The 17968-nt window shown below is 40.5% G+C and overlaps 1 protein-coding gene across 2 annotated transcripts in view; it reads left to right on the top strand.

Moving 5' to 3' along the window:
- The window catches only part of mtor (mechanistic target of rapamycin kinase), a 72055-nt gene extending 61128 nt beyond the window's left edge, over positions 1-10927 (top strand). For both annotated transcript variants that reach the window (XM_088289850.1, XM_088289849.1), the window contains exons 47-58: positions 257-392; positions 498-645; positions 3411-3533; positions 3834-3916; positions 3993-4065; positions 4145-4219; positions 4351-4486; positions 5627-5692; positions 5771-5851; positions 5984-6064; positions 7721-7826; positions 8043-10927. In XM_088289850.1, coding sequence (XP_088145976.1) covers positions 257-392; positions 498-645; positions 3411-3533; positions 3834-3916; positions 3993-4065; positions 4145-4219; positions 4351-4486; positions 5627-5692; positions 5771-5851; positions 5984-6064; positions 7721-7826; positions 8043-8058 — 1124 coding nt within the window. In that variant the 3' untranslated portion in view covers positions 8059-10927. The remainder of the gene's footprint in view (positions 1-256; positions 393-497; positions 646-3410; positions 3534-3833; positions 3917-3992; positions 4066-4144; positions 4220-4350; positions 4487-5626; positions 5693-5770; positions 5852-5983; positions 6065-7720; positions 7827-8042) is intronic.
- The last annotated feature ends 7041 nt before the right edge of the window (positions 10928-17968 follow it).

Here is a 17968-nt window from a genome sequence, read left to right as displayed (position 1 = left end):
CTTTGCTTTGAAGGTCTTGAGGCGAAAACAACTACAAATCTAATACCATTAAAGGTTGAGTGCAAATTACTCCCTGGGAGACCACAATAATGCAGCCACAACTCTCTCAAACTGCGTGACTCTTAAAATGATCACAGTGGTCCCTTATAGAACTGTAATAATATTCACTGTGTGCACTAAAGTGTTGGGAGACCTCACCACTGATTCCATCTTCAGGTAACATTCTCAATGTTGTGTTTTGTGGCTCCCTCTGCAGGCAGCAACGGCCATGAGTTCATGTTCTTGTTAAAAGGCCATGAGGACCTCAGGCAGGACGAGCGAGTCATGCAGCTATTTGGTCTGGTCAACACTCTGCTGGCAAACGACCCTGCGTCTTTGCGGAAGAATCTCAGGTAGGCTAACTGTCGCGTTTGCATGCTTGCACCTTCTCGTCTTTGTTGAAAACCCATCCCTGATGCAATTAATAATTATTACCCATCACGTGTTACACTCGTTAGCATCCAGCGCTACGCAGTGATCCCTTTGTCCACAAACTCTGGCCTGATTGGCTGGGTTCCCCACTGTGACACGCTGCACGCTCTCATTCGAGACTACAGAGAAAAGAAAAAGATACTGCTGAACATCGAACATCGCATCATGCTCAGGGTATGTAACCACTGCCTGGAGTCATCTTCCCTCAAATCTCTTAGCAAAGGAGTAAGAATGGGATTCAGGTTATAATAATTGTATTTATGTAGTGTCTTTCATGGGACTCAATGACAACTTGTCCAAAGTGGTGCTATGTCATCTCTGCATCCATCACCTCTGTGAGTGTGAGTGCGATTCTGGAAGAATTTGAAGAATTTTTTTTTTCCTCTATTAAAATTTACTTGCAACCTGTGAGCTGTTATCAGTCAACTTCGGGAAAGATGCCAGGGAAATTTTAATCAAACCATATCGGATCTATGCACCAACTGGTGATTCATCACTCTTATGTAATATATGCAAATATTGCAACTGTCAGTCGTCCTAAAGTGCCCTCATTGATTGTGCCCTTAAAGACTTTAGGGCATGATGCCTACTGAAAAACACTATAGTTTTTATTTATTTATTTATTTTTATTCCACCCCAGAAAGCTTCTGAAGCATTGTGGCGTGACCAGTGTGTTGAACAACCGTCCGTATTGATTTCTTTTTCGCATTTGCCCCTAACACCGACATACTGCTCCTTCTTAATTCCCAGAGCAACACTGAGACGCAAACACATTTGTGAAGCAAATTATCCTTCATTTTGTACAATGCAGATTTGTGTTTAATTAAGCAAATGCACGGCCATCTGCTATTTTAAAATGACAATTTTCAAATAAGACATCAACTGTTACATTTCAAATCGAGTCATTAAAACATAAGATGCTATTTACATTTGTTCACTAATGGAGCCCAATCCGCCTTGAACGAAGATGCATTTGGACTCCTTTATTAGCAATTAAACATGCATGCAAAAGAAAATGCCCAATTAACTCATTCACTGCCATTGACGGAAAAAGACGTCAAAAATCTTTTTTCTTTTTTCGACTGGAAGTGAATGAGTTAAGCAAAGTATATCAAGCGAATCCGTAGCTGTGATATCTATAGCGCAGGATTTTCTTGACATATGGAATTGAAGATATTTTACAACAATATAATGCTCCAATCATTATGATATCGAATTAAGAAGTAGTTACAACAAGCAATTATCTAGTTTGTTAATTTTGCTTGGAATCTTCCTTGGTTTCTCTCGAGTTTCTTTTTTTTTGTTTTGCTTTGTTTTTTGTGGTCCTTGACGTTGCGTTTTTTTGGGCAAATTTCACTTGGTACCCTTCGGTGTAGTCGCTTGGCGCGTTTTTGTATTGCCCGTTATTATGTGTTCTGTTGTCGAGTCTTCACGTTGTGTTGATTGGCTGCGTCTCCTGTCTGGGTTGCAAGGTTGCTGATGAGCTGTGTTTTGTCTTTCCTGATGCTCCTTTTCACTTTGCACGGGAGTATTCAAGCTGTGCTTTTGCTTTTGTGGCCGTTGTTGAGGGTGTCCTTCACTTTTTTCCTGAGTTTGCAGTTTCTGCAGAGTGTCCCCTGATATCCATTCCAGATTCTTTCTGCTCCTTCTCCCACATGTCGTCCCATGCCGCTATCCTAGCCCTTTCAATTGTTTACCACTCACTATCGGTTCTTCTCCCAGTTCTCTCTGATGTTTTTTCTCTGATGTTTTCGGTCTGGCGACGGGTGACGTTGAATGTTGTGCTTTTTTTTTTGCTTTTTTTTATACCAGAGGTCTGCCATGAGGGGTTTGGTGATTATTACATAGTTGTATTTGCAAAAAATCTTTTTACACTTAAAATACTCAAGGTTTGTTTGGAATTTATTGCTGAGGAAAACCAATGTAATTTTTTATTTTGTTATACGGGCTGGCCCATCTGGTTTTGTGGACCATTTAGTGAGGGAAGGCATTCCTTCCTATTACCAAGTTCTGAAAAAACTCCTCCCCCTTTTCACATGTTATCTTGACCTATTTTGGAACTGAAGTTCCATGTCAGTATAATAATAATAATAATAATGTTTGCTTTGTTTGTAATTGTCTTTTTGTCAGATTTTTGCTGCTGTTTCTGCCTTGTTTGTCAGGGCGTAGATGGTGATTTTCTTGGTTTTGGTGAAACTTTTGCTGGCATAATAATTTGTAGTCCCCCACTAGGAGTGACTTGGCTGCTTCTTTTAAAAGCACAATTGCTAGTCCTCCCATGTGTGGGACCGCTTCCTGGTCGTGGCCTGAATATACTATTCTTTCAACGCAGAAAAGTTGCATTCTGCATGAGCGAGTCCATCTTGTTTTGCTGAGCCCCGTTAATGGTAGATTGTTTGATTTTGGCCACTTTCTGGGATGCTTTACCATCTTAGTACATTGTATTACTATCCCAGTTTTTTTTGTGATGTGTTTGGTTGTGAGAATGGAAGTCTTCTGGTTCAGCGTCATGTCTTCCAATTCCAAACCTTGCTGGATATTTTTCTTGAGTGTTTTCGTAATCATCATATTAACGACAAGTGAATGATTAGTCCATCTAACTACACTAGAAGCTCATTGGTCAGCAAATTTCCAGGTTGATCCTTTCTGGCTTTCAAGGCCATCTTAGCAGCCTAGGTGGCCCGGCAATCCCGTAGTGAACATATTTCCACCTCTTACCAAATCTATAAGGCCTAGTTGTTACGGGACCCCTGTATTAAGACGTTTGTATTTTTTATTTTTTTTATTTTATTTATTTAGTTTTTAATAATGATTACACTTTTAATATGTTGCATCGGTTTCTGTTCGCTGTAATGGTGTTACTTTACCGGAGTCCTTGCTAACTGAATATCAAGGCTAAACATTCTAACAAGTCATTCAATAGCCTGTTTTTCTTCCAGATGGCGCCTGACTATGACCACCTGACACTGATGGAGAAAGTGGAGGTGTTTGAGCACGCCGTCAACAACACGGCCGGAGATGACCTGGCGAAGCTCTTGTGGCTAAAGAGCCCCAGTTCTGAGGTGAGATGCTCTCCTTCTTTCTTTGTTTGCACCACTGGCAAGGATGAATGAGTGTACATGATCTTTTCAGCATCCGTCCTCACAGTTCAGTGCTTTAGGGGTAAAATGTCAAGGACACTTGACAAAAAAAAAAAACATCTGTCTAAAATCTACCCTTGTACCTGCAATCTATAAAAAAAAGTTTGTGTCCCCTTATTCGAATGTGCGGAAATTGTTGAAAAAAAAAAGTATTTGATCTTATCATCTTCCACATCTCATTTGGATATTTTGTAATCTACATAGTCATCATTTCTCTTCTAGGTGTGGTTTGATAGGAGGACAAATTATACTCGCTCCTTGGCTGTAATGTCAATGGTTGGTTACATCCTGGGACTGGGCGACAGGTGGGCTCATCAACCATCTGAAAGTTACCACCGCTTGACATTGTTTATAAGGACATTATGCTTTTATTCTTCGCAGGCATCCGTCTAACTTGATGTTGGACCGGTTAAGTGGAAAGATCCTCCATATTGACTTTGGAGATTGTTTTGAGGTAAAAGGAAATGATTTATGTGACATTCACGCATCATCCAATTATTTGGCCTGAAATTAACCAGAATTATATTGATCAGGTCGCCATGACTAGAGAAAAGTTTCCTGAAAAGATTCCCTTCAGATTGACGAGGATGCTGACCAATGCCATGGAGGTAACTGCCATCATATCTTCCTCTCTCTTTACGTCAACATTTAGCCTTTCGTCCGTTCCAAAAAGTGGACTGTCATTTTGCGCGAGGTTTGTGGTTGCGGCCAGTAAATTATATGTTTGATTGTGTGCAAGGTGACAGGCTTGGACGGTAACTACCGCATCACATGCCACACGGTGATGGAAGTGCTGAGGGAGCACCGAGACAGCGTCATGGCTGTGCTGGAGGCCTTCGTCTATGACCCGCTGCTCAATTGGAGACTCATGGACAGTAAGGAACCATTCTTGCCAGTTTAACGTAGTCCTCCGTGTTTCTGTTAACTCATTCACTGCCATTGACGGATAAAGACGTCAAAAATCCTTTTTTTTTTTTTTTTTTTTTTTTTATGACTGGAAGTGAATGATTAACAACAGCGCAATCAGCACTCAAGTTCTGTAGGCAGACGTTCCATTAGGAAAACAAAAATGCACAGTAGCACTGAAATAATGTGAGATAAACTGACAAATATGGAATTTGCTGAAATGAATATTGACAAGGCTTTTTGGAAAGATGAGGTGCTGAATCTTTTGAGCTCCATGCTTATGTGCAAAAATGAAGTACACTTGGAAATAAACAAACAACCTTTTTTTATTGCTTTTTTAATGAATGCTAAACTAAAAAAAAAAATGTAACGCTAGCAATGTGCTGTCAGCTAGAAGGGAGATTTGTGTCACCGTACTGCGTGTGTGGATTTGATGTGTCTCTACTGCATTCTGGCTCAGTGTGACCGTTTTCACGGCCTGTGATAAAATGACACGTTATTACTTTATGAAATAATGTCTCTCAACTGCGTGACTGGACCAGGGAACAGTATGTAGGCGGTTTAATGGAAGGCCAGCAGGCATCGTGATGACACAGAGCAGTGAAAGTATGAATTTCTACTTTTCCTTGCATTTTCAAGAACAGATTTACAGAACAGATGGTGACGTACTATTAGACACCCAAAAAATTATTAGTTTTCAGAAAATGAGTGATGTAGTTGTAATTGGTCGATCACATATGCATTGATGTAAATCCTTACACATCTGGTTACTGTAAATTAGGCTCTTTGTTGAAACCTAAAAAAAAAATGAAGGAAGCTGTATTCCTTTTCTGTTGCCCTCGTTAAAAAAAGGGGAAGAGTTGATTTGTAGCTTTTGTTTTTGCTCTTTAATTATGATTGATTGTCTGTTAATACCGGTGAAAGCTCCACTACTAACTGTAACTATATGTAGTGTAATAATGACTTTTTTTTTAGAGCGCTGAAGTCTTTGTACATGACAGTGTCTGGAGTCAAAAGTCAAATTCCCAACATTTTCTTGAACAAAAATATAAATAAAAGCCAAGTTGTTGTCGTCATCGCTAACAAACATGACCTGATTTGCCCCCCAGCTAACACTAAAGGCAACAAGCGCTCACGCACCAGGACAGACTCATACACGGCGGGTCAGTCTGTAGGTGAGTCATCAGTGTCGCTTGATGTTGTACAAAGATGTCCTCCCACTCCCATTGACGGTGGTCTGTCCTCCTCCACAGAAGCCCTTGAGGGAATCGAAATGGGTGAGACCACGCACAAGAAACCAGGGACCACAGTGCCTGAATCGATTCACTCTTTCAGTGAGTTATGTCTTTTTACGTATTATTTGCTGCATTTGCTCCTGACTGTGAAACAAGCCCTCTTCTGCCCACTTCTCAAGAGTCTACAATTTGAATTTTCAACTTTGTAGTCAATATCTCTTTCGGTTTCAGTTGGAGATGGCTTGGTGCAACCCGAAGCCCTCAACAAAAAAGCCATTCAAATTATCAACAGAGTGCGAGATAAACTTACAGGTAAATTCTGCAGCCTACAACCAGTAAGCTTCATGTTCTACTGTGTGTGTCATGTAGTCAAGATAAACACGTCTCCCTTTGCAATCGGGAAAGAGAGGCAAACATAATAACGTTCACACACAGACTTTGAGTTCTTTGCTCAGCTCCAAAACAGCAGCACCTATCCATAGGGTTGGGCAATCGATAACTGGCAATCGAGCGGAATCGGTTCTCCTGGAATCGTTCAAATTTTATTTTAACGTCAATGCCCCTCAAATGCGGCATTGTGTTGGTCAAATGTACATTTTTTTTCTTTTAAAGAAAAACAACATAAGGTTTGCCTGACGTTTTAACTGTAACTGCGGCATTATTGTATTTTCTTGACGTTCTCAAAAATCAAGCCCTTGTGAAAAATAATGTAAAAATAAATATACAGGTTAAAAAATAATCACATAGTAAAGTTTGCAAACAGTAAAAAGTTAAATAAATGAAAGAAAAAAAGATGTTCATACAATTTGGCCAAAAATAACTCAACCTTTTTTTTTTTTTAATTGATTAAAAAAATTGTATCGAGAATATTTATAAACCGCAATTGAATCGAAGAACCATACTTGACAACGATGCCCACTACCTATCGAGTTTCGGATTAATTGACGAGTGGCGATTTATTGCATGTTGTTGAAGACTTAACTGCCCTGTGCCCAGCATTAGTAACTATGATCTTTCTAATAGTATTTTTTTTTTTTTGGAAGGAGTCACACATCACTAAAAAAAAAAGATCTCCATTGCTGCACTTTATTTGCTGTTTTGGCTTACTGCCATGTTGTTTAGATATAGCTGGCCCATCTCTGCCCTCCGACCTATACACCCCTCACTGGGAAAAGAAGCCAAATCAAAGTTTATTATTACAAATCATTTGCTTTGGAGGACTGAAACGGACAGCTTAGGTAGACTGCATTTACTCAGCAGGTCTCAATGCTCAATTGCAAGTGAGAGCCCATATATGATAGCAACATGCTTCCATTTCTTTTTTAATTTCTTTAAAATGCAGGAAACAATTGCGCACACAGAAATAGATGCATCGGCATTGGGTAGTGCCATCGTGGCATTAAAACATTAGAAAGAGGGAGCAATGGCTGACTCACACATTTGACTGTTTTTGTATATACACTATATGAACTGTCTGCTTAACCCTGCATTTATAATGGATGAGATATCCTATACCGTAATTCATATCTAATATTTATCCACATATGCTCAAAGACTGCGCTATTTAATGTCATGCATTTGTGTCTTCTTACTCCGTCTTGATGTACCGTACATCACTGTACCACAAACTGAGTCATATAGTGTTGATATATCCTTAGTGTAAATGTGGCTGGACTGAATTTGTGTTGGTATGGAAATTGGCCACGTCAATGATGGACTGCTTTATCACCCTTCAAACGTCATGGAATTTCACACTGTAAACACAGAGGATGCCAGCTTTCCTCCTGGACACTTTATTTAACTGTGAAGGAAATGAGGCTTTATGTCAATCTTCATGTTATTTTTATTGAACTTGGCCTCGCGCAAAGCTTGCTGTAGATCTTCTTGGCCCGTCTTTGACCAATCCAAACAAATGGAATTTGACTTTCACCATGCGAAGCATTTTAATGAGGCTGTGAATCCCTCCAGGTCGAGACTTCTCTCATGACGAGACTCTGGATGTGCCAACACAAGTCGAGCTTCTGATAAAGCAGGCCACGTCCCATGAGAACCTGTGCCAATGTTACATTGGATGGTCAGTACCACTCTTTGTTTGTGCATCTGCTTGTTTTTGTCTGTTTTTTGTTTTACAATACAAGCGGCAGTGTCATTGGTAATTTGTGGCAGCCATAATAATGAATTGAATATTAAATGTAAGTGAACACACTCTATTTAAAAGAAAATGTGAATACAAAGTTGCGAACACGAATTTTGTCTAATTTGTTTATAATATTTTTTTCCCTCTCTTTAGGTGTCCCTTTTGGTGAAGAACCATTTTTGGGGGCCATTTTTACACTCAACATTCTTAATGTCCAATCATGAAGACATTCTCAAACTCAATCCACACAGTAAATCCCGAGATTGAAATTGTACAGCGACACCTTGAAAGTCGACCGTAATTTGTTCTGTGATAATGATGAACTTGAATTAGGTTCGATTTTTAAAGCAACATTTCCTATTGCGAGCATTACAGCAGGAACAATTTGTTCCAAACTCCACACTGTCATCATCATGAAGTCCTGATTGTGTAAGCCATTTTTAAAATAGACGTATTGTGAATTATTATGAATTTAAAACATTTCCCAGACATCTTATTTGTGATATGATTTCATCAAAATACATCAATGATCAAGAATTCTAGTTAGAATTTTACCCTTTTTATTGGAGAAAAAACTAAAAGTTTAACCTGGGCCGACTTAAACGAGGACATAAGCAACCACCTTCGCAATTTTGCAAACCCATAATGACAATGTGAAATAGAAATAAAATTAAATTAAAATAAAGGAGAAATATTGTGGGTGGGCAAATTTCTCAAAAATAAGAAACTAACAAATCACATGTACATCCATTAAGTAATGTCAGTTTTTGCTGCTCCAAATTGAGCCCAGGTGTATCTTTGTATTGATCATCCTTGAGAGGTTTTTACAGCTTCATTAGAGTTCACATTAAATTCAGTTGATTGGACATGATTTGGAAAGTCACACACCTGTTTACAGTTTCTAAAGTTCCACTGTTTCCGGTGCGCATCAGAGCACAAACCATACACTCTCTCAGAGCTCACCTGGTCCTCTTTGGAGCGAGGAGAACCTTCCAGAAAGAATACCATCTCTGCAGCACTCCATCAATCTGGGCTGTATGGTGGAGTGGCCAGACGGAAGCCACCCCTTCGTAAAACGCACATGAGCGTCAACATGGAGTTTGCCAGTGGGCACCTGAATCCAAAGCCATGAGAAAGGAAATCCTAAGATTGAACTCTTAGTGTAAATGCCAGACATCATCCATCCATCCATTATCTGTACCGCTTCTCCTCACTAGGGTCGCGGGGGGTCGTGGAGCCTATCAGTAGGCGGGGGACACCCTGAACGGGTTGCCAGCCAATTGCAGGGCACACAGTGCCAGACATCATGTTTTGAGGAAAGCAGGCATCGGTCATCACCTGACCGACAGTGTCATGCCGACCGACAATGAAGCATGATGGGAGCATAATCATGCTGTGGAGATGTTTTTCAGAGGTAATAACTGGGACAATAATGAAGATTAAGGAAAAGATGAATGCAGCAATGTACAGAGGCATCCTGGGTCAAAAAAATCACCATAGTGCTCAAAAACGTCAGACTGGTACAAAGGGTTGCCTTCCAGCAGGAAACAGACAAGACAGTGAATTGGTGGCTTCAGGAGAATTTGAAGTGGCCCAGCCAGAGCCAAGACTTGAATCCGATCGAACATCTCTGGAGAGATCTGAAAATGGCTGCACACTGACGCTCACCATCCAACTTGATGAAGCTTGAGAGGTGCTGCGAAGAGGAATGAGCAAAACTGCCCAAAGACTGTGCCCAGCTTGTAACATCATATTCAGAATCAGAATCAGAAATCCCTTTATTGTCATTGTACAGTGTGCAAAAAGAGTTTCATGAACAAAGTATTGAGCAAAGGCTGTGAATACTTCCGTACATGTGATGTCTTAGTTTTTTATTTTTTATTAATTGGCGCATAAAGAAAGATTTTATTCAATTTTGGGATGACGATATAAGATAAAACTTGGAAAAAGACGAGCGCTGTGAATACTTTCCAGCTAAATTGTATAGCGCATTACCGTCACATTTTCCAGAGACTCACATTTACACCCACGTTCATACACTAACAGGCGGTTGCTGTCATCCAAATTAGGCTTCAGAGTCTTGCCCAAGGACTCTTCCAAGCTGCTTCTTAACTCTAATCTGTGCCCATATTTAAGCTCCTTTTGGACGGCATAGTTCTTCGGCCACAAGTTCAAAGTGGTTCTTTCGCTCTGGAAGTTCATCCAAGCTAGCTGCCAAGTCAGTGTCTGAGAAACTGTCCATTTGCTCCACTTCTATGTCGCAATGGGGTAGGCATGCAGAACAGCTCGCTCTCAAATATATTTTCTGAATATTTACTTGGTTGTTTAATTTCACACATAAGTGGGCAAGCACTCCAGGAATCCAACTACACTACAGTGGACTCCAGCTATTCGCGGGTGACCTATGGTGAAAATCTGCATATAATTGACAACCATTGGAGGGAAGTTCTTTTTTTTAAATCCCAAAATAATCCTGAATATTCTAAGATAATTTTCCATATGTTCCCTTCAAGTCACGCTTTAACTGTATTGTCATTCACGCAGCAACAGTATTTAAAACAATAGAACACTTTTTAAACACTCTTAAGTTAAGAAGCTCATATTGCGATCTACAAACTTCACGTTCAGTGTTCCTTCCTTCTTTTTTTTTTTCCCTCCATTGTGGAGCTTTGTGATATTTTTCCACAGCGTGTTTTGGAGAAAAGCGACTTGCAAGCTGAGTTTGTACCTGATTATCCTAATTGAAGTCGACTCGCTGCGTGCCCCCCAGCAGCAGCATAACTCCTGGCTAAGAGCTTTCTACTGTGGCCATGTTGCCGGCGAGTAACACCATTTTTACTTTGCACGCTGGATGCTTCTTAGACACCCGGTTGTCATGTCGTACTGTATTACTGTGACGTTTCAGTAACACGGTAAACCTTTTACTGACTTAAACTCAACGTGTAAATCCATGACACTGTCACATGGTATGAATGAAATTGGAAATCGTCATGACACACTGTATAGGCATTGTGTGCCATTAAACATGTACAGACACACTTTTTTATTGTGTTCATTTGGTCGTCTGCGCAGAATCAAGAAGAAAAATGAAGGCTTGCACTTTTGATTCTATTCTTTCCTTAGTTTTTCTTTTATTGCCCACAGAGGGCACCCTGACTCCTAAAAAGATCGTCCTCCCTCCATTTTCTCTGGCACAGAGGATGTGGTTATCATGATGCCGATAAAAGACAGAATGTGTTTTGGAACGCTTCAGAGTCATACGATGCATATGTTGCTGAACATTTGGCCCAGAAATGAGATTAGATGACTTGTCATAACAGCAGCGACGCGGTATTTACCCTCACCCCAAAGCCAAGTTGCTGTTTTTTTTTTTTTATATGCCCTCATTGTTATTCCCTCTCCATCTCCCACATTCTCCTTTTTGAAGGTTAATTACTTATAGATACGTAGTTAAGGATTACAGATCAACAAAAAGCAGCTCATTGATCTCTTCCCTCACCTCTAAAATGTCCCAATCTTTACTCATTGGGACGGAGCCCTGGTAATTATCTGTGCCCATCGACCCATCCCTTCTCATTTTCCTCTCTTTCTTCCTTTCACGCTCATTCTCCTGCCGCTGCCAAAACTTCATTGGCCAAAATGTGTCTTTTCATACGCCAACTGCCGCCTTTTCTGTTGTTCTTCCTCACTCGTCTAATTTGTTTTTGTGTTTTGTCAGCACCCGCCACAAAGCCCGTTGAGGGACAGGTGAGTCAATAGCTCATGGTAAATAGGCTCCATTGATTGAGGGAGGGATTTAGCTGTGTGCCAACTGTGGATATGGACTGGGGGTCATCGCAAAGCAGTGCTAGTTTCAGTGGGAAGTAAGTCAATGTTGATAAATCATAATCTCAGGGAATCAAAGTATGCGTCAGTGGAGTCAAGTCATGACAGCAGTCTGGGGATTGAGCTAGCCAGTGACCAGTTTCCACTTTTTATAAGATATTCGGAGAAAGAAAGCAACATTTTTAGGTTTAAATAATAACAAAAATCTAGAGCGATTAGCGAGCAGGTAAAAATGCAGATACCCACGTGTACAAAAAAAATATATATTTAAAATAAATAAATAAGTACAATTAACCTAATCTTCTCAATCCTTATTAATAACAGTTCGGAACATGAAACGGTTCTACAGAACATAAACAAGATTGGTGACGCAGTCCTCGTTTTCTTCTCCTTGTTGTTTTGCACACTCCTCACTCAGCCTATCGAGTTGAGTCATGACATCTGATTTTATTTTTTTTTTGCACTGCAACTTTCTATGTGCAGTCAAAACAAATTGGTTGGTGGAAAAGAGAGGGAAAACGTATGGGTGGTTTATACCGATGATGCATGTAAGAACAGGCCAAAACAACGGGTGGCGCCATAACCATTAACTAGAACATGGATGATGAAAGTAACTTTAGGAAAATGTACAAATGACGACCCTTTCCTGACTCACTATATGGCGTTCTTTTTAAAATTGGGATTATATTATCTCTCATGCATAGCCATATTGTGATTTACAAGTAAATTGAACGCAGATTTGTAATTTTATAAGTATATGTTACATAAATGAACGCACCTGCTAACATTAAGCGTGTTTCATGCGTTAGCTTTGAATCGGCCGGGTAGAAACAAAAAAACTGCCCGAAAAATTATCCGAATGATTGGCTGTGACACCTACTGAAAAGACGTTGATTATATGGCTGATGCTCTAAACCACAAACTTCTGCATTGATCTGTACCGAAATTCCCGAAAACCCCAAACAGCCTCACAGTCACAATTTGAGAAATGGAACCAGAACTTTGCTTCAATTGCACAATAACTGTAATAGCTAACCAAATTGCGGACTCACTTCAGTTTCCGGGTGCTTTTTTCGTCACATGTACAGTTGTACATTAGTCACACGTTTCTCTGGCATTATGGAATACTGGACCCAATCATTGAAGGCTTCAACTGCAAACAACAAGTGAACTAAAATAAAAACGGGGAATCCAACTAGTGAATGGGAAAACACAATTCATTTTCACCTCAGGGATCACCGGCAAAGCAAGACGGAGTGCAGGCCTTTTTGCTTCAGCTTGAGGCCTGCGCATTGGATTTAATTAAGATGTCATGAAAATGTATTGCTCTTCTAAAGAGGCATAGATCAGGTGTGAAAGTGTAGAGCTCCAAGAGAAAATGGTATTTAAGTACTACTTTCAAAGTCGCTCACAAAGAACCTGAGACATCAACCCCCCCCCTCCCCTCCCACCAACACAACCTTCCCACCTCCACGTCTCTTTCTTCCGGCAGCTTCGAAGCAGAAAGACGGTGGCCAAATTGACGGCCCGCTCTAGGAGTTTGTTAGCAGGCTGTGAAGTTGTTAAGAAGCACCAGACTGCAGTCTGTAGTCGGGCTGTCTTTGTTCACTGTGCTGGAAAGCCTGTATCGATGAAGCTGACAGCGGTTTAGGCCACCAGAGATCTGTTGTTCTCTAAGGAAGCTTTTGAACGTGCCTTGTTTCCCTGCCTGTTTGTCTTTGCAACATGAAATCTTCAAATGCTTTTTTTTTTTTGTTTTTGCACAGATCGTCTGTGGAATTACTGTGTTCAAAAGTAGGGACAAAATAATAGCTGCAATCCTGTGAGCCTGTTCCGACAACTGGTATCAAGGGGGCACAGGGAGGCATAATTTACAGCGATTAACAAATTGAATAGAACACCGCTCATTGTAAGGTACCGTACATACCATCGGACAATATCGTCTCTTCAAATAAACGGAGCATTTGTAGACAAATAGACTGAGATGATTTCTGATTCCCTACAGTACATTGTTCCAGAACTTGGAAATTTTCTGCCGCAATTGTGACTGACGAGGTTCCGTACTGCAAATCCTGACTGTAATTTAAATTCCAATTAAAACAATTAAATATTTTTTCTTTAAATGGTCATTTTTTTTCTCATAATGGCTGGCATTGAAAGAATTGACAACCACAGAGGTTGAAGACCTGGTGTGACAATGACTGAGACGAGTGTTCTCAAAAAAAAAAAAAAAAAAAAAAAATCAGAGTACCATGCCCGTAATTTGAAGGTGTCTTTGAAGATCATACAATTCCATGATGTGCATTTCATCCAAAAAAAAATGATCAGTGCATGACCATACACTGATGAAGGTGCACATTTTGGAAATTAGAATTGATCGGAAATTCCGTCTGCATTTGGATGTTCCTTGACCAACTGTAGTCGTGGCCAAATTTTGCTGAACTGTAAGCCTCCACAAGAAGCAAACTCTGATTTAAGTTGCATTGTGTCCTGTGTGCAGCCATGCTGATACAATCCAACCTTTTCTTCCGTCGTTATGTCATCACCCCAGTGGACACCCTAAGTGGTCAGGCGGGTCAGTGGGAGGTAAAGGTCTGCTTTAGCCCGCAGTCCTGAACATTTTGAGTCCTCCACGCGTTCACCGTTGCACCATTACCGTTTCTGCAGCGGGAGACTGAAAGTATTATTTCCAAAGTTGGAGCAAATGTAACCACTCGTATTGCCTGTGACGGCTCAGGTGTAGTCAGTTTGTTCTGTTTGTGTGCACTTTGACGAAGTGCTCTGAATGAAGATCAAGGTTTTTAAATGCGCATCTCAGTAATTACCTTGATGCCGTTGCAGGGACTCGCCGCATTGTCATTTGGAATGCATCACACACTTATTGGATTGCAGAGATGCATTAAGCGACTCGACTCATTTTCCCCACACAGGCTAAGGGGAGTTGAAATTAGATCAAAATATCTTGAGAGCCCGCTCTACTTAACCTTTTCATGACCATGTATGCATGGGTCTTACTTTTCAACATTGTCGTGGTTCACGTAGATTAACCTGCTGGTGTGGTCACAATCGCCCAGCGGCTGACTGGCAACCAGTCCAGTGCACTCAACTTTGTCCACCTCTCTGAAGGCAGCCATTTAATCCGATTTTAAGAAATCACAAGCTCCTTCCTGAACCTCCAGAATCACGACCGCTCGTCTGTGAACGAGCGGGTTGCATGCTAATGAACAATCACAAACATGACTAATCCAACAATTTATTGCAGTGTGTGTTTCAAATAATTTGGCTTCATTTAAAATAAGTGTAAAAATGTCTAAGACATATTAAATTAAATAAGCTTCAGTTTTCTTTGGGTACTCTGGTTTCAAAAACGAAAAAAAAAAAAATAAGGATGAGATTAAGCAGCTAAGATAAAAGATGGTGAAAATAAGATTCTTGCTGAATAATTAAATTCATCAACATTTTCAAATGAATGTGGATTCCACAACTGTTCATTAAGCACACATTAAGTCAGTTTTCCAACTCTTCCTTTTGGTGTCGTAATTTTTATTTAATCTTCTCAAAAACTGAACACTGAATTGCATAGATTTTCGTGGCAAGTCATTGTTGACCCCAAGGAAGAAAAGGAAATTGTGAAAAAATAAACTTTGTTAGTCTTTATTTAAGAAGCAGTTGTCTGTTATTGGTCTACAAAATGATTACTTTGGCGCCATCAAGCCAGAAGCTAATTTTGACTACAGTAGGAGACGTCATAGATCGTTTTTATACCATAACTGTTATTTTACTGAAACCAGAGGAGTGCTTCAATTTAGACTGTCAGATGTCAAATGGAAATGTCTACCCATCTGGGTCACGCCCGCCCTCGCTTGAGGACACTTAAAGGCCTCTCTTCAACAAGCAGTCCCTATTTCCCCACAGCAGGTCTTGAACTCACAACGCTTCATTCCGCCCCCAAGCCAAGGAAAAAAGCCTTGAACAATGACCTCCAGACCAAAAGCTAGCCAAGCTATCAGCATCAAGTGGCAGTCATGGGGTCAACTTTATGTTTGCTGCTTGCAAGGGGGATGCAGAACTAAATAAGCAGACTGCGTACAACAAGTAAACTGTGTCATCACGTACATATTTGAACAGAATTTCCCCCAATTCTGAATCCAAACCTTTAAACAGCCAGAGAGAGCTGTCCCTCTCATTCTGCACACACACACTCTTAATAAAGTGGAAGCAACCCTCATTTATAGCCATAAATCATTGTTTAATCATGCAAACATCATCAAAACACATGACAAATTACCGTCATCCGAAAATGCAACGATGCCAGTTTATTATCAACCTTCAGTTTCGCATAATTTTGCATAGAAATGAGCTCCAACAAGCTAATCACACATGCAGTTCGTTGCAAGACAAAAGTAATCCTACACAAACACTTCGATCCAAAACTGAGCACAAAAGGAAAAAGTATTTTAGCACAAATAACCTCAGCAAAATGTTTCCTGTAGTTGTCGTTCACAACATTGGAGCATTTATCTTTGTAAAATTGTTGGGATTGTCTGGTGTGAATCACTCTCATTCAGTCATGCCACGAAATTTTTGACGGCATATTTTCTTCTGTTGATTTTCCCCCCCTTCTTCTTTGGGGTAGTTGTCCTGTTGCTCTGTACATTTTTTGTTGAACTTCAATTAGCAGACTGATGGTCTGAAGTTCTAAATCCTCTGATAAACTTAATGATTTTGTTGTTGTTGTTGTTGTTGTTGTTGGTGGTGGTGGTGATAGCAATGCATCCAGGCCCTGAAGCGGGGTAGCAACCCCAAACCGTGATTTCCCCGTCCCACGAGACTTCACAGATGAGAATGATGTTTTGATGCTGGTGTGCTGTGCAATTTTTCCTCCACACATGGTGTTGAGTGTTCCTCCCAAACATTTGAACTTTGGTTTTATCTGTTGCTCTGTGAAACATCCAGGAACTCTGTTGCAAACTTCGAATTGATTTCATTTATTTTTATTTTTTTTTTTTTTTAGACAGCAGTGACCATCTCCGTGGTGCCCTCTCATGACATTCATTCTTGTTTGTTTACTTATATCAATTTGTAAAGAGTTGTTAGCATGTGCCCGAGATTTCTGCTGAACATTCCCCATAAAGAGCATCTTTCTTACGTTGACTGATGAACAAAGGCTTTTTTAAAATATATTTGTGACCCTTTCCTGAGATGTTTTGTGCAGTTCACATCAGCCAGTGCTTATTCAGAGTAGAAAATTCAAAATATGCGTGTTTTTGTGGGTCAGAAAAGCTTAACAAGCCCCTCTCTATCCTCGTTCCATTGATTGGTGCCAATGACGTCATCCGGCCTTGCAGTGGCTCCTTCAGTGCCTCTGATAGTAAGTGCTTCTAAATGGAGTCAAGGATGCAGAAGACAAAGTAAATTCTTTGGTTTCAGATGCTTTTCGAACAAAGCTGCTCACCCGGAGCTCTAATGAGGGGTAAACAATGCAGAAAATGGACGGATGGAAGTCGCACATTGGCTACGCCGTACAAACCAGCATCGGCTTGACTAACAATCGTCCCCGTCTTCTTTTGCATTTTTTTTTATATTTAAGGCATACGGGAGAATTTGGAATTTTTGACATTCTGTCTGACACACGGCAGCAATTACTTTAAATTATGTGTGTGGGCACGTAGACAATGCAACTCTCGAATGCCATCGACCTTCATTATATTGGCCAATAGCAAAAAATCGTCAAACATTAGTTTCTAGCACAAGCAAGCCATCACTTCAGATTCTGCTGACTCTCCCAAGCTCTTTAGCCCCTTGAACCCGATGCTTCAGACTAAATAACTTGTTGACGTGAGCCTGTCTTCCACCTGTCTCAGGTCGGCCATCGACACCCAGATTTACGCACCGGGGGTGTATAGCTATTACATCTCCTGTTATTTGTCATAAAAAAGCACTGAACGTTGACCAAGTCTTAGGCTGCGATAAAAAGCAGCGGGCTGTGAGATGGCACTCGCACGTCATCAATCAGACACAGTGGTGAAACAGTGGGCCCCTCCGCTGGGTGGTGGAAATTGATTTTGCTGTTAAGTCTCACCGATTAGGGTGTGAAAGAGGCAGCGAAGGGGAATGGACTCAGATTAGATTGGGGAAAGGTGCTACTGGGGAAAAAACACAGCAAACACTGATGATTCACGCTCGGTTTTTACTTTGTCGCTTATAGACTGCCCCAATCCAAAATTGAGTTAGTCTATATCATGGGTGGGCAT

The sequence above is a fragment of the Idiotropiscis lumnitzeri genome, chromosome 3 (assembly GCF_059441095.1).
Source record: "Idiotropiscis lumnitzeri isolate Australia: NSW breed Sydney's pygmy pipehorse chromosome 3, RoL_Ilum_1.0, whole genome shotgun sequence".
NCBI lineage: Eukaryota > Metazoa > Chordata > Actinopteri > Syngnathiformes > Syngnathidae > Idiotropiscis > Idiotropiscis lumnitzeri.
This window is presented reverse-complemented; position numbering and strand designations above follow the sequence as displayed.